The sequence below is a fragment of the Candoia aspera genome, chromosome 2, assembly GCF_035149785.1.
Source record: "Candoia aspera isolate rCanAsp1 chromosome 2, rCanAsp1.hap2, whole genome shotgun sequence".
Taxonomy (NCBI): domain Eukaryota; kingdom Metazoa; phylum Chordata; class Lepidosauria; order Squamata; family Boidae; genus Candoia; species Candoia aspera.
Window position 1 is genome coordinate 164,409,186 of NC_086154.1, and position 17,135 is coordinate 164,426,320.

General features: G+C 40.9%; 1 protein-coding gene across 2 annotated transcripts in view; it reads left to right on the forward strand.

The window, feature by feature from the left end:
- The first annotated feature begins 2,722 nt into the window (after window positions 1-2,722).
- CLCN1 (chloride voltage-gated channel 1) overlaps window positions 2,723-17,135 on the forward strand; it is a 65,435-nt gene continuing 51,022 nt past the window's right edge. Inside the window, exon 1 of one of the 2 annotated variants that reach the window (XM_063294717.1) lies at window positions 2,723-2,803. In XM_063294717.1, the coding sequence (XP_063150787.1) occupies window positions 2,774-2,803 (30 nt within the window). In that variant the 5' untranslated portion in view covers window positions 2,723-2,773. Of the gene's footprint in view, window positions 2,804-7,024; window positions 7,229-17,135 lie in introns of those variants that run through there. The other variant, XM_063294716.1, reaches the window with a different exon arrangement.

Here is a 17,135-nt window from a genome sequence, read left to right on the forward strand (position 1 = left end):
TGTGATCAGAATATATCCATGGAAGAGTACAATTTATCCAAAAAAACCCCCAGAAGCAACGGAAAGGGAGGGCTGTATGTTAAAGGCATCTAGGAATTGTAAATATGGTGTTAGGAAACCTAAAGGTTAAAATGAGGTGAAGGTGATGAAGGATGCTAAGAACAAAAAGGGCTTTTTCAGATATGTTCAAAATAAAAGGAAAATATGCTTAAGAAAGGCAGCAGAATGCTAACAGGTAGCAAAGAAAAGGGGCACTACTCAATTTCTCCAACAAAAACTGTATGTTTTACCAGGAAATTGTAAGAGCAGGATGGAGGAAAAGAATAGGAGTTTGAGAATGATAGAGACATGGTTGTGGAATTTATTTATTTATTTAGATTTATGTAATAAATCTCATGTAATCATGACTCTGAATCCTTAGTTACTTTTGGTTAATTGAAATCTTCAGGGCCAGATTAATTGCCTGCAGAGATACTGAAGGAACTAGCTGATGCTCTGACCAAACTTTTATGTGATATTTCTTAGATATTATGGAGAAGTACTGAAGTGTCACATAACTGGAGGAGTAAAAATATTTAATGATGATGATGATGAGCCATCAAATTGTTGTTGACTCTTAGCAGCCACATAATTAGGTTTTCTCCATAATCATCTGTCTCTGACCTGGTCCTTCAGCATTTCCAACGGTGCATTCATCACTACTGTAACTGAGTCTATCCACCTTGCTGCTGATCATCCTCTTCTTCTCTTTCCTTCCACCTTTCCCAGCATTAGAGTCTTTTCTGGAGAGCTAGGTCTTTGCATAATGTGTCCAAAGTAGGATAACTGGAGCCTGGATATGTGTGCCTTGAGTGAGAAACTGGGTTGATTTGTTCAATGATCCATTGGTTTGTTTTCTTGGCTGTCCACAATATTCTCAGGAATCTTCTCCAACACCAAAGATCAAAAAGCATCAATACTCTTCCTACCCTGCTTCTTCGAAGTCGAACTTTCACTTCCATAGAATGTCACAGGGAATACCATGGCTTCCATGATTCTGATCTTTGTAGGTATAGACATATCACAGCATTTGAATATCATTTCCAAGGCCTTCATGGCTGCTTTACCAAGTGCTAGTCTCAACCGAAGAGAATATTTGTAGCTCAGGGTTGAACTGTGGAGTCCTTAGTGCTCTCTGAGCCTTGTTGTTTTCTTGCAGACATTTCATTGCCAGACTAGGCAACATCTTCAGTGCAAAGAGGGAGTGGGCCTTGCTCTCAGTTTATATACCATGGCTTGCCCTGCTTGTGTTGGTAGGGGTGTTGTTCTGTCCTTGGGAGTTCTTTGATTGGGCTGTTGTTTGCTGCTTGGTCCATTGCCTGAGTTAATAGTTCCTTGATTAGGTACTGTTTGATTGTTAGTCTGGTGTTACTCCTAATGTTAATCTTTGCATATCTGGGTGTTGATTGCTCGCGAGGAGGTGTTCTGATCTTTTAGCTTTTCTCTTTTGAATGGTATGTAAATATTGTTTACCTCTATGTGCCTATTGATGGCTGCTTTGTCTGAGTGCCAGGCTTCCAGGAATTCTCTAGCGTTTTTGGATTTGGCTTGGTCTAGGATGCTCACAGTTTCCCAGTTGAAACTGTGGTTGAGTCTGTCCATGTGTTGTGAGATAAAGGAACTTTCATCATGTCTTCTGACTGCTAGTGGTGTTTGTGGATGCACTCTGCTGGTCTTCTGCCTGCCTGTCCTACATAGTGGCTCTTACAGTCCTTACACTGTATGTTGTAAATAACTCCTGTTTTTTCTTCTTGGGCTACTGGGTCTTTTGGGTACTTAGGATGTTCTGAAGGGCTTTGGTTGGTTTGTGTGTCTCACCAGCAATCACCACTTTTTCTCAAACTTTCTTCCTCATTGACCACATCCCTTCCAGTCCTTCCAGAGTCTCCCACAACTAATTAAAAAAAAGTATTTTCCTTTACACACTTGATTATTGATAATATCTTCCATGACTGTGTGACACAACCCAACTTGCCTTATCAAACAGTAAAACTACTGTTTCTCTTGTTCTTCCTATTTCTCTCTCAAGTAAAAACTCTTAATTTTATTTTTACTTCTGGTCTAGTTAGCACCTCCTTCTCCCCTCCACATCCAGCATATTTCCTTGTATTTAGTCTTCCACTTTGTCATCATCAAGTGATCCCACCATACATCAACTGTCACTGGCTCTGGAAAGATTTGTGTGTAAATGCCAATAGTTTCATGAATGCTGGGTGTCAGGGTTTGCCCAAAATGTCAGGGTCATGGAGGAAAGATTGAAATAAGTTGAGTTTGTTTTTAAGAGTTTCTGGCCCATCACATCTGAAGGACATTAGATTGAACAAGCCTGCTTCAGGTAGCGCTTGGCTGGGAAATCAGAACTTTCATTGTTCCAGCATCTAGACTGGAACAGGAAACCTTTGCTAAGAGGTGCAGGGGTGGGTGGAGGACACAAAGAATTAATCCTTCCCGCAGTGATAGATAGTTCTGTGATATGAGGTGATAAATCTCCCATTTGGCAGAAGCTATGAGACCAGCACTGGCACTCAAGGTCAATATGTGTATTTTCCTGTTCCCTCTGAACCAGGGATTGCAAAGGTAACCTCAGGGTGTTCACATAATGGTGAAGCACATGGGGGTGGGGGTGGAGGTAAGACGCTAACAACTATATTAGGTCAGCAGGGCCATTGTCATCTGGGGAAACAGGTAGAAGAAGGCAGAACAGGACTGAAGGGACAGACAAATCAGATGAAATATGAGTGACAACAGGAAACTTCCACGTCAGGTAAGCTTCACCATCCCTACCCTTTTCTTTCTCCTCAACGTTTTCCCCATTCTGAATATAAATGTATATATAGAGGACAATAAGAATTTCCTGATTAGTATTAGTTGTTTCAATATATATGCCATTCCCTAGCTTGAGCAAAGGTGCAAAATATCCCATTTTCTGTAATTAGAGCAGCTTGGTTTACATGTATACAATATCTGAGCTTTCTAGATTATGTGGAAGTCTTTTAACACTTTACGTACCAAAAGTGTGTAATATCCCATACAGTGTGCAAAACTGATGTTTAATGTTATATATTTCAAGGCCCTTTGCTTTCTAGAAAAATGTGAAAACAGAATTATATCATTCCCCTTTGAATGACAGATTTTGACCATCCCTGTCTTAAACTGTCTTAATTGTTAAAGCCATCACCTCTGCTCTCTCATACACTGAAATGTATTATACTTTGATGTGTTTTAAAGTCTGAAAATGAGATATCTTTACATTGAAAACTACAACCTGAGGGCATGGAGGCTAAAAATTTAATATCTCTGTTATTGCAAACCACCCAGAGTCCCCCACTGGGGGAGAGGGGTGGTAATATAAATCTAATAAATAAATAAACAAACAAACAAACAAACAAATAAATAAATAAACAAAAGGGAGGAAGCATAATGTAATGGTGAATGTAATGCATAGCTATGGGAAATATTTTCTTTTACAGTAATTAATCATTGTTGAATTTCTGTAACTATTATAGATATCCTTTGGAAAGAAGAGGGGGATAATTATAATTATAGTATGGAGTATATGGCTCCATTGTGGCTGTTAACATCTAATCTCTGGTATGCCTTTTGATTTTTAAAACTTTTTCATAATGACTTTTTATTTATATCCTTGTACGCCACCCAGAGTCACTTTTTGAGAGATGGGGGTCCATATAAATTTGATAAAAGAAACAGAAACAAATAAGTAAGTATTTTAATATACAGAAATACAAACACTGGGGACTATATACTGTAATTCTGTGTTGTGTTGTACCCTGCAGAGATGGATGGTGGCGTTCCATAACCAGCTGCTTTCATTTACCTGATATTTTAAACATTTTAATGCTGGTTATTTACAGCTCTGTATTACTGAGCATGATGAAAAAGCACTTCTGATTTAGCTGTGGGAATTGGGGTGTTCCCATACACTCCAATTAATGCTTGAGTTAAATAATTTACATGACCAGCCAGGAACTGGTTGTTATGCTTCAAACACACGTTGAATTCGGTTATGTGTGCATATTAATTCCAAGGAGACACGGCCTTCGAAGCAGATGTGATTGGCCGAGCCGAAGCAGGGACTCAGATATGCTCTGGATTTGCTGTGTGGAGAGGACAACAACACGACAACCCTCTGTTTAGTAATTAATTGGAGGACTGCAGGTATCCTCCAAAACCGAAAGAGGGAATGAGTTAAGCTCAGTGCATCATTATTTGCTTATTATACTGTCTATAGATGGAGTCAGATAAAATAGGAGAAAAAGTAATATTTTTAAATGTGAAGTATAGCCTCACATTGGCTAAACTCCTGGTGACTGCAGCCATCTTGTTTCTTGTCAATGATAAATACAGAAATGCCGGCTCTCAGGATTTTTTTGGGGTGGTGGCGGCAGGGGCAGTATCCTACTTTAATTTACAATCTAGGGATTTTCTGGTGATCTCCCATCCAAACGCTAATTAAGTTCAACCGTTAGACATTCCGCTGTGCTGTGCTTTTTCTATTTTAACCCCAGACATTTTTGAAGGTCATGGAAAAGTCTTGCACACACCACTGTAGTATGGGGAACTGGAATTTAGCTGCTTAAACCTATTATTGGAAATAATACAGAACAGTCCACATCTGTATCCAAAAGTCCATCTAAATGTCAATGTCTTCATCCATACTGCATTCATTTCACATGGAAATGGATTCATACTCTTATTCAGTTGCATTCTTGTCCACCTTTTGCTGTGACTCTACATCATTTAATGGGATTATAGTTGGATTAGAATGTTAGTGATGTCCTGTGTGCTACATCACAGTGCAGAGAGGCAGAAAACTGGGAACTTTGTCCCACTTGTCTTGCCAGTAGGACACCTGGCAATTCACACAAATACACACGGAACGTCAAGATGGCAGGAAGACTCAAACTGCCACCCGAGATGTCATTGCATAGTCATATCTGATGGGTTATACTATCTTAATATATTCATTAGGTAATCTCTTAATGGCTAGGACTATATAATGAAGACACTCTTTTAAGTCAAGGAAGAAGAATGCTGAAGCAGCAAAGTCAGAAAAACATTGGATGCAAAAACGTGCAAAAGGGTGGAAGATGTTTATTTTCTCAACCTCAGAAATAGCAAGCATTGCATAAAAAAAAAAAGCAACATTTGATGCAACATTTCTTAAAGTATATTTCGGAAGGGGGTTGTCACTGTTTGCCAAGAGTACGTGAACCGAATTGGGCATGTCCTACACGGAGAAGCCCCAGTCTGGTGTCTTCCAGACTGACAAGTGGAGAGGAAGTGATGTTCTTCCCTTGCTGGTTTCAGACTTCTAGGACTCAAGAGCATTCTTGCTCAGAATGCAGGCTTATTCTCTATTTGCATCTAAAGCTGTCTAAAATACTGGCAAAATAATATCTTTTAGCAGATGTGAAGAGACAGACATTTCTCTTATTTTTAATTTAGACAGCTAGCAGGATGAGGAGTCAGTGATGCATTGTGCTGTACACAATGATACATTTCTTGTTGCTTTTATGATTGCATGACACCTAGGACCTTCAGTGTAGGCAGCATACAAATAAAAATAGGCTCCGAATGCAGTCCATCCAGGACAAGCAGAAGAAACTATGGAATTCTGGCTAAGGAATTCTGGGAGTTGAAGTCCACACCGCTTAAAGTTGCAGAGGTTGAGAAACACTGGGTTAGATAAATGAGTGAAAGATAGGCAGCCCATTGGCTACAACTAAACAGAACCTCCATGGGCCGAAGCCAGATACTGTACCTCTGAAGCAAAAAAAAAATGCAAAAAAAAAAAAGCCTGTTACACTCATATATTGTTTTTTAGCTTCTCAGAGGCAATTTGCTGATCACTGCAGAAAACAGAAAGTTCATTTAGGTGGAATGTTCATTTTGTTCAAGAACATGTCTGCCTATCTGATGTGCATGGTATTCTGTGAATGGGTATTGTGCCTTCAGAGTGCCTTGAAGGAACTTACAGTCTCACATTTGGCCTGGGGAGACAATAGGAGGAGGGAAGAGATCTGGAACTAGAGATGAACGGGGGGAAATGATGTATTCATTTTACAGACATAGGCTTAGTTATGGTTTGGTGTTTGAGTTTGGTGGCTAGAGAGGTGCTTTTCTGAAGAAGGCATTTGGAGCAAGAACTTGAGGTGGGAGGGAAGGTGTCTCCAGGTAAAAGGGACAACACAGAATGGAGTTGTTTGCGGGAGAGAAAATTATCAGAAAAGCAACAGTCGCTGCCTGGGATTTATCAGGATATGAGGGGAGAGAAGGCCACATGGGGCTTTGAAAGTAATTGCTACGAGCTTCTGCTGGCAATATTACAGCTGGAATACGCAACCCAGGGCAGGGATTTAAGGAGAATATGCTTAAGATCAGAGTATTTAAGAGTAGGGAGTGCTTTGGGTGGCAGAGGTTTGGAGAGATGTGAAGAGGGAATGATTCCTGTAGTCTTACACTGTGTTATTACTTAGGATTTAGTAGCCCCTGCCTTCAGACTGGACTGCTGATGTAAAGAATTGCCAAGGAAGCCATTAGTCAATTCCAAGTATCCCACTGTAGGCTTGCGTGCATTAGGAGCGGAAAGTCCCCTGACATGAATATTAAGCTTGGCACATTTGAGTTCCATCCTGCTGACTCCTTTCTTGACTGTTGCCTTCTCCCCCCACCCCCACTCCTTCAGGGTTCCCTCCTGTCACACCTGATATTCAATCCTGACCAAGTTAATGCCTCTTGCCCAGATCAGATGTGGCTTTGGAGGGGCCATGTGACAGAAGAAGGCTGCTATAAATATAATTAAATCCTGCAATCACTGCCCCAGACGCCTTTGGGGGCAGGAAGAAAAGAAAGTGAGAAAGACGTAAGGAATAGGGAAGGAGAGAAAGACCAAGGGGGGGCCATGTCTTGGGCTGATCAGTTAGGGGGGCTTGGTGTTTCTTCTGCAGTGTCCTTGTCCCACCTCAGCAAAAGTTGAACTATGGAGCATTCAGAGCTCAAGAAGGCTAGCATCAAGAAGGATACAGTGTTGTGGGGTGGTGCCCCCCAGTATGACTACATCCATTATGACAATTGCACCAGTTATGGGATCCCATCTGAGGCAGCATATGAGACTGGTGGGACTGGAGATGACATGCACTACCAGGAGAAGGCCCTCAACCATATCCAGGTAGAGTGGACTTTGGGGAGTATGGAAGGTGTTCTGGATCAGACTGCTTGATGCAATGTCAGCCAAGAGGTAAAAGTAAGGCATAAGAAAAAACTATATATTTCAATGTGATATACTGAATCAGGATTTTAATGACTTGTATCATGACACCCACAATAATCAAACTGGTGCCATGAGGATAATATAGAAAGAAACTTCAAGATCTGATTCAGGCCATCTTAGTTCACACTTATCTGGCATGACTAACATTTAAAAGCATTTAGGATGTATGGATATCTAGTACTGAACTCTGAAAAAATGTTTTCTAATCTTGATGGTACTTTGGGAAAATGCTTTAACGCGCAAAAGGGTTGAAATGCCTGCGCTGGAGGTTTTAAGAATTAGAGAGCAAAGTCATGATTCTTTTCTCCCTGCAATGCAGAATGTCAGAGGCCTCTGTATGGAAGTTAACAATCTAGTGCACAAAAAAAGGCAGGTGTTTTATGCCTTTAAAGGAAAGGATCCATATTACATATAATGAATATCATATTTCAGTTATTTTATACAAGCTGTGTGTTTGAGTATATTTTGCGCCTGAAGATTTTGTTTCATTTGTGACATCTTTCCTTCTGTCCATTTGTCCCTGAGTGCAGACCCCAGGAACAGAAACAGGTCTAGCTGCATAGTTGATCACTGAGCCTATTCTAATCATACCAACAAGTTTACATTTTCTCAACTAGACCAATGGGATCAATCCCTCCTCTGCACTGGTCAGTGTGCCTTGCTGAGGCACTAAGTTGATACTCAAGTCTTTTCTATATTCCTCAGAGCCATGGTAGAAGCAGCAGCCGGGGTCCTTTGTGTGTAACATTATAGCTCATGTGAATTGATTTGCCTCTTACCCATAGTAATGTCTGACATAGTTTATTTGTTTATCCAATTTACATAGCCATCCATCTCACGGATGGAACTCTGGGCGATGTACAATTGAAAGAAAACAATTAAAAAAACAGAGCCTTAAAAACCATTAAAAATACAAATATAAACTAAACAGGAGAGTGTGTTCAAGGTCTCACATGCAATATAGCCATTAGTTTAGTCTAATTTGCCATGTGGTGTTAGGACATAATCCCATTCACCCTGTGAGCAAAGGTGGCCAAAGGGACTACTGGTGAGGAAGGGAAAGAGGCTGTAATGGAGTAGACCCAAAGGTCAGCAGCCAGGGAAAGCCTTGACATCAAACCAGGTTAGTTTTAAGATGAATATTCACACAATTTAATTACATGTTTTTCACAGAGAAAGAACTTAAAATGAAATTGCTGGTTCCTACTGTACATGGAAATCTAAAATGGTCAATGTCCTGCTTAGCTCTGGTGCTCCAAAAGCTAGAACTGGAGATTCAGGGCCCAGAGTGAGGGAGAAGTAAAACCACAGGAGCTGAAATGTGGTGTGTGAGGAGAACAGTAGGAGCAATGGGGTAAAAGCCAGTGGCAACCTTCATCACCTGCTTACTTTTAGGTTTGATGTAGGTTGACTCCCGGATATAAGAAACTTATCTATTTGAATTCTGAGATCAAAGTCACAGGATACTATGCATTGCCAGGGTAAAACTAAGCAACATGAAAGTGGAGTTTTGGCAAAAGTATGGGGGGTGGGGTGGGGTGGGGCCCAGGACAGAAATACCAAGGAGCACAACTGCACCCACTGCAGCTCATGGCTAAGAGATTCTGGCAGAGCCTTTGCGAGAGGTGAGAAGTTCAGATTGAGGGTAGAAAACAAGACTGCTGATGAGCTGAGGTCATGGGCCTGGTTAGGAGAGGGCACACAGGGCTTATGCCCAGTTCCCCACTTCTCTCTCTCCCCTTTTACAGCTTTCTTGACTCTTTTTTTTCTTTTTTAAGGCATAACAATACAGTGAGTATATATTGAAATACAACCAACAAGATTTGCTCTTTGACGGAATAGATTGGTCCAAATTTTTATTTGTGAGGGCACCGAATCTTGTCTCAGATGGACTCGAGATGTGTGACTCTCTAATAACCTCAGAGGCAAGCTTATCAAGTAACAGCCAACCTCTTCCCTTCCTTCTTCCCTTTGGGCAGAGTCCTCTTTCTCTGGAGCCCCTGCAACCAGTTTTTCAGCCTGGCTTAAGGTTGCCTGTTCAGCTCTTCCTATTTTTCTGCCCCAGGTTATGATTAACATTGGATTAATTGTTGTGAGGTGTTGGGAGGCCTGAGGACTTCATGTTGTTGTTTTTTAATGTGGAGAGATATTTTAAAAAGAGCCTCCATTTTCAAAGGGAAGGTATCTTTGTACCAATTAACACAAGACAAATAATGTGAGAGAGCTTTATGTATTGCTCCTTAACTTCCCCAGAGCACCACGGTCTTGGAAACAACCACCTGCATTTAACCATCTGAGCATGCTTTCGCTCAGGCATCTTCCTTACTCCATCATCCTATAACTTTTCCCTTCCCTTTCCCTTTCCATTTTATCATGTTTTTTATTCCTCCAGCTTAGACGGAAGTGTGGTTTGAAACAGATTTGTTTGAGTCGTCTATTGGTGAGCTAACTAAAAGGTACTACCTGTTTGGAGAGGTACAGGATGTGGTGCAAATTAATTGAATAAATGTAGAATCGGGTCAAAAATGATGTGATTTATTAGGATTCTTCAGCTTTTAACTCTCTTGCAGAATATTGCCCTACTTAAAGCAACCTCTGAATTGCATCATGGGCTCATTCTCCATAGATTTTAAGGGTCCAGCAAAGCCCCTGGTGACAATAAGGAAAAGGAGCCTTAGCTTTGTGCATTGACTATTCCAAGAAGCGTCCAAGACAAGAATAGTCACATCCACAGAGATCCTTGTAAGATCATCCTCAACTGTAGTTGAGGCTAGTCTCATGGGCTTTCTCAGCCTTCTGGTGTAGCTCTCTTTCATAGTTCTCTCTCCATAATGAGGAATGAGAGCTTGCTTTTGGAAGAATGCAGTTTGCTGTGTTTTTCGTTTATTTTACTCAGCAGCTTGGCTTCACCCTACTGCATGTTTATACCCTTCAGATATCTGAAGCAATATCATATTGCTTCTTAGTCATCATTTAGCCAGCTTGTTTAATCTTCCTCCTCAGGTCGGGCTCCCCAGCTGCTCTCCAGCAATTTTTCAGGGCCTTTTTGGCCCTATGCCTGCCTCTTGGCATAACAACATACTGGAAAAGTCCTCTTTCAAGCTTGTTAGTATTAGAGTCTGCTTGGAGGGGAGAGAGTTAGACTGATGTTCAGTACTGGCAAAAATTACTTTCCAGGTCCTCTACTTTCGGGGCTGCATTCAGAGATGTTGGGGTAGAAGGGATATTTGGGTTTATATGTCAATACGCAATAATAAACAAATATAAAAAATACCCCCAAAAGCTATTTAACCTCATATGTTTTAAGTGGATAAAATTAACATTGAAAAAAGGGAAATTCATTCAAAAAATAGTAGCCCAGGCTTGAGGACTAGAGAGAAAGAGTTGCTGTGGTTTCAGTGGGAAACTGTATTTTTCTCCAGATTTTGAGGACAGATGATCTTCAGTTCTGAGTGCCTCTTTGTGCTGGGCTTATGGAACAAAATTCTGGTAATATACCGACTATCCATCTTCTAACACTCTTCCTATCAGTATTAGTGTTGAGGACCTCCAAGATGTTAATTTTGGGGGGGGATTGGGGGAGATTGCTGTGTCACTTTTTATCTTGAATGGCTCAGGGCCAACACTTATCCTAACATGTCATGTCTCCAACACAAGTTGAGGTTACATGCACTTACTGATTTTCTCATCTGATTCAGACAGTGGCGTCAGCCTTACAAGGTAGACCAGACAGGAAACATGACCAGATGAGCTAATTCTACTTTATTGCAAAGCTACATTAATAGAATCTTGCAAGTCTGAAAGTACTTCTCTCCTGCCCCTGCCTGTCCCCTTTACAGCCCAAGAAACTAGGGAGGGTCTCTTCTGAGCCTCTTGCCCCACCCACTATCCAGCTGTGAGCTACAGTATGCTCTCTCTTATCTGACCATTCCCTTGGCAGCCTCTCTTTGCCCAGTCTCCCAAGGTCTTTCCCACATACCATTACAAGTGGGTTGAAAATTCTAGGGATGTTTTGTCAATTTCCTTGTCACATTCAGATCATTTTCTGCTGAGGTTCAGGCTGGTGATGAACATCCTTCTCCACCTGTTGGATTTTAACAACACTTCTTATGTTTCTTATTGGTGCTTTTGCAGGTGCCTTCATTTCTGGTGGAATATCACTTAGAAGATAGACATCATGATCCTAATGCACTGTCTTCCACTGAGGTCAGGCCAGTTGGCTCCCTATTTTTTATGCTGTGGAGCAGATCAGAAAGTAGCTTGAGTGAAGACTCACCGTGAGACTGACAAGACACAGGCAAAATCTTTTTACGGTGCTATCTGGCAGTAATGATGGCTAGGAAAGGTCATCCTAGTATCTATGAATGACATACTTGCAAAGCATCCAAGGATGAAAGGATGCTGTTTACGTTTGCCACAATTATTCCTTTTGTCCTCTCCTGTATTTTCTCTAGCAATTTCTACTAGTCCTGTAAGTAAATGAGATGTAGATTTCCCTGTTTGGTGAGATGCATCTTTTTCCTAATTACTGTTTTTAAAAATTAACATTGTAAAATCCACTGTAGGCTTATAGAATTTGTGTTAGATTTTTATGATTGATTATGTGCCATCAAACTGAAGTTGACTGTTAGTGACCACATAGTTAGATCTTCTCCAGGACAATCTGCCCCCTACCCCAATCATGTAGCACTTCCTCACCTGATCTTAGCCAATAGGCCCTCATATCCTCCTGTGGTGCATCCTTTGCTGCTATAATTGAATCTGTCCACCTGGCTGCTGGTTGTCCTCTTTCCTTCCACCTTGTCCAGAACTATGGAGTTCTCAAGGGAGCTGGGTCTTTGCATGTGTCCAGAATATGATAATTTGAGCTTGTTCTATTTTGTCTATCCATGTGGTAAAATACAAGAGTGGTTTCTCATTGCCTTCTCCTGTGCAGTATGAAATTATGCCTTTGCCGTTGTCACTAAAGTGAACATTTGCCTCCAGCATCTTCCTATATCGCTGCTGCCAGATGTAAGTGTCCGCTTGCTTTACGTGAGCAGCTAGGATGACCTTCATGCCGTAAGTGACCCTGATGGGAGTATATACTTTTGACATATACTCCTGGCATTCTGTGCTCATCTCTCCCAGGAATGCCCGCTGCAATGATGAGGCAGCACAGCAGGATTTGGGGTTTTTTTTTAGTACTCCTGAATTGCTGCTGTTTGCCAGGACACTCAAGTGTGTTCCTGCTATGACCATTTCCCACATTTGCCTCTGCTATTGATTCTGCCACCCCTTGCAATCACTGGCAGAGTGGGAAAAAAGGAGAAGGCTGCTGTGATTGGTGTGTTCTCCTCTTGGCCCTCTGATTTCAGATGCCACAGCATCTGTTGTCATCGTCATCATCATCATCAGCAGCAGCAGCAGCAGCAACGTCATCATCAAATTTGTATCCTGCCTTTCTGTCCACTGAGCACTCAAAGTAGCTTACATCATCAACAAAATAAAACAAGAATATTTTAAAAACCATTAACACAGTTAAAATTATTAGCCTGAGTTAACTGGCAAAATAGGAAGTCTCAGCTTGTACTCTAAAAGCAGAAAGAGTTAGGGCAGAACACAGGTCCCAGTGAAGTGCATTCTGTGCTTGAGAGCAATCCTCCTCCTCCTCCTCCTCCTCCTCCATTATTATTATTATCATTATTATTATTATTATTATTATTATTATTATTCACAACAATGTGAAATCACAGCTGCCAGTTCTTTAGCTGGTGTTGGCGTTCATTCGCATTGAATTCTTCCCAAGAACCTAGAATGTCATAATGTATCAGTGTAGTATATGTGCTACAGTGTGGCCCTTTGTAATTGACAGATGGAAATTTTGTCAATGCACAGATTTTCTAAGTGCCAAAACTTCTTCTGAGCATAGAAGAAGACTTCCTGTGGGTGTCTGTCCACCAAGTAGATTTTCTATATTAAGGGCATTGTTAGGACAATCGCTCCTGCTGATTCTAGAATTCAGGGAGGCTTGTAATAAAATAAGTGACAGCCTCAGATAATCAGGTCCTAAGCTATTTAGAGCTTTAAAAGTTAAAGCCAGCATCTTAAATGCAGATCTTTTAACAAGGGAATAATATAATCCTGGTATTGTGCACCAGTTAATATTCCATCTGCTGTGTTTTATACCAACTGAACTTCCTGGACACCCTTTAAGTGCAGTCCAAGTACAGTATTTTGCAGCAGTCAAGTCAGGATGTGACCAAGGCATAATTAATAATTGCCAGGTCCAACCACCAAGAATGGTTACAGTTGAGACATCATTATGCAAATGGACTCCTTGCCATTTGGGCATCCAAAGATAATTGCAGGGTCAAAGAGCACTCCTGTAGTGTGGATTTGCTTTTCAGGGGGAGTGCAACTCCATGCAAAACAGAACTTTGGCCTCACTTTTGCCTCTAGCCTCATCGCTTAGTGATGCTGTGTGTCTCCCAACTTCATCCTTTGAGGAATGCAACCCTCCATTCCAAAAGCTTTGCACATGTCTGTTTTAAAGCCTGGTCTGAACTGGGCTCATTGTACTAGTCAGTGAATGTTGTAAAGTTCTTTGAACTTAAGATTCTATTTAAATGATCAAATCCTGGAATCAAAAAGATAAAAACATTGTCGAAAGTAGAGAAGATAGTTATGTGGAAAGATTAGGTAAAAAGTTTTAAGAATCAAAATAAGTCAACAGTGAAAGAAACTCACTATGGCACATGAAATATTTTTTAATGGGTACATACTGTATGTTCAAAGAACCTCATATCTTATGGCAGCTTTATCCAGCCTGGCACCTTTTGATGTATTGGGGTGCAAATCCCAGAATTCCCAGTCAGCATGATCCTAAGTCATCTGGTAGGCATCAGGTCTTGGCGACATCAGCCTTGGGCTCAAGGAAGTCCTAATTAAGAACATCTTGGGCAGTAATTTTGGGGACCATTTAAGAGCAGGCAGAATTGATGCACAGGATATAATGCTCAAATAAGCTGTATTCAGATGGAAGGGGGTGAACTTATTTTCAGATGTGTTCATGCTCATAAATGGCCAGCTGGTTTTTATGTGGGCTTCCTCCTTGACGGATGATTCCTGGCAGGTGGTGCCCAGAGGCATTCTGGGAAATGAAAATGACAGGCAGTTGAAGTCTTGCCTAGTGATTTAATTTGGCAGCATGTCCAAGTCAGTCATTAAACATAGTAAAAACAATAAGCCAAAACTGGCTTAGGAGAAGTGTGGAGAAGAGATTTTCATGGGCAACAAAGTAAGTGGGTACATTATAGGTGTTTCATGGAACACAGGCAAAGACAAGGTTATTTCTTACTCTACGCTGTGTGGCTGAAATGGTAATGCAAATATTATGTATAGATTAGCAGAAGTGGACTGTGGAAAGTTTGCTTAGTTGAGTTAGAAGCAGAAATGCTCTTTTCTCTCTACCTGTAGGTGTCCACAAAGCATGACTGATCAGTCAGGGAAGTAATAGGTTGTATCATGCAGGATTTTCAGCACCTTGGATGTTCCACACAGAAAACCTAGTCTGATAACATCTGATGCTCAGTGGGATCCTTGTTACTTCTTGAGCTAGACAATCACTTCTTGACTCCATCTTCTTTCTGAAGAATTGAGATCCTCAGAGGAAGAATCCTTTGGCCTGGAGTTTCTCATCTGCCCATTGCTGGTGCTAACTGACAGTCACTTGTATGTATGAGGCTCCTAAATGTAAAAGGGATTAATTTATCCCAGGATGAAGTCTTTGAGATTCCTAGTTTGAAAGTCAGTGGCTCAAGGGGCTTGTAGCTAATTGGATCCTGCTCCAGGGTGATGTTTGGACCTGGAGTTTCTACTAGAGGTTTCCTCTGTTCTCAGTGAAGATTGCTGGCTGCTGCTCAAGACTGGAGTCAGTGGGAAAAAAAAGATTCATGATGAGGCAGATGTCCATAGAACTGTACTTGAGGTGGTGGGAATGCTTATTAATCAATTTTTGATTTTTTTCCCTAACCAATTATGGAACCATGACAAAATATAAAGTTCCTCCACAGTCATATTTTTGTGTGTGATACACTTTTAAAATGAAATAAATGCTGGTTTTTGTTTATAAGAGGCATAATTCTAAATAAACAACCTTTTTTGGCTCAGATAAAAAGAAATAGCAAACCAATGAAATTAAAAGCAGAAAAACCTCTAATGATCACACCTGGAAAGAATAGAAATCATATTTTGAATAAGAATATTCTGCAAGGGCCAACAACTGAGAAAGTCATAACAGTTCAACTTCATGCAATAAATTGCTTTTATGATAATGGGGCCTCCTTGAAGAGGGCTGTTCTAAGCCAGAACAACGGGACCAGAATTTTGGTAACTGGGAGCCATACTGCAGATTGTATGGGGCTGGCTTTTTTCCTTGGGTTTAGTGGAGTTTGAGGTCTCTGTGTTACACAGCAACTGTTATGTGTTCCCTGCCTCCAGAGGGAATTCAAGGATAAAAAAGGGACTCGAGAGCCACATGGAGACCTGGAACTTCAAGCAGCCCTTCCTGCCTAAAGATGGGACCTGACAGCCTTGTGCAGGACATGGGAAATGATATCTTGGGCTTCAGTTTCCAAAATGGAAGGTATGGGGAAGATGGCACACTTGATTTGGAAACATTTCTATTGAATGTTCTATTATGCAAGATAATGATTCCAGTCGAAGAGAACATCTGTAGCTCAGGGTTGAAGTCCTTGGTGCTCTCTGAGCTTGGTTGTTTGCTTGCAGACGTTTCATTACCTGACTAGGTAACATCATCAGTTCAAGTCTATCCTTGAGGCCAAAGCCTAGTTCCATAAGCAGAAAACTGTTAAAAAGCAAAATGCTTCTGTGCTAAGTATCTCAGGGAATGGGTTCTGCTCTTTTATGAACTCTTCCCTGAGCCTAGCATTTCTGACTTTCTGAACATTGGATGTCATGGGGGAACAAGATTGCATGGCCTTTTCTGTGGCTGAACCAATACTTTGGAACTGCAATATTTTGAGAGGTTCATTTATCTGCCTTACTGCTTCCCCCCCCCCCAAGATTGTCAAAGACCGCTATTTTTTGAGAAGGCCTTTGATTTATGCTGCTGCTTGTACTGGTTTTTACTGAAACAGTTTCATCAATATATTCCTTTACTAGATGCTATTCTTATCATTTTATTTAGCAAAATATTATGACATTTGGTAAACAGAAGTTAAAAAAACTTTAATTTAAAAAAATGGGTGATTAAATATTTTATTAAACTTTTTGAAGTTGTTGAAAAGAAAATATTATGATTAGCTTACTAATTCATGCATAGTTTACACTCCAGGACAAGCTGCTACAGAGAAAATTGCAGAGGGTGTCAGGGAAAAAAGGCCTTTAGGAATGGGTAGTTGGTATGCCTTAAGGGTGTGTGGGTATGTACATGTGGTCTAAGCTGGTATGCATGCCTTTAGTATGAGAATTTATGTAGTTGCACCAAAATGTCTCCTCTTTCATCAAGGAAATATTGGTGGGAGCATACCATTATATTTCTAAACATATAGCCTGAGGGCACTGCATTAAGTATTGAGAGCTAGTTTGGTGCTGTGGGCTAGAAACAGGGAGACCGTGAGTTCTAGTCCCACCTTAGGCACAAAGCCTGTTAGGTGACCTTGGGCCAGTCACTTTCTCTCAGTCCTGGGAAGCAGGCCATGGCAAACCACTTCTGAAAAAGCTTGCCAAGAAAACTGCAGGGACTGGTCCAGGCAGTCTCTGAGAATCAGACACAATTGAATGGATTATTTTTTTAAAATTA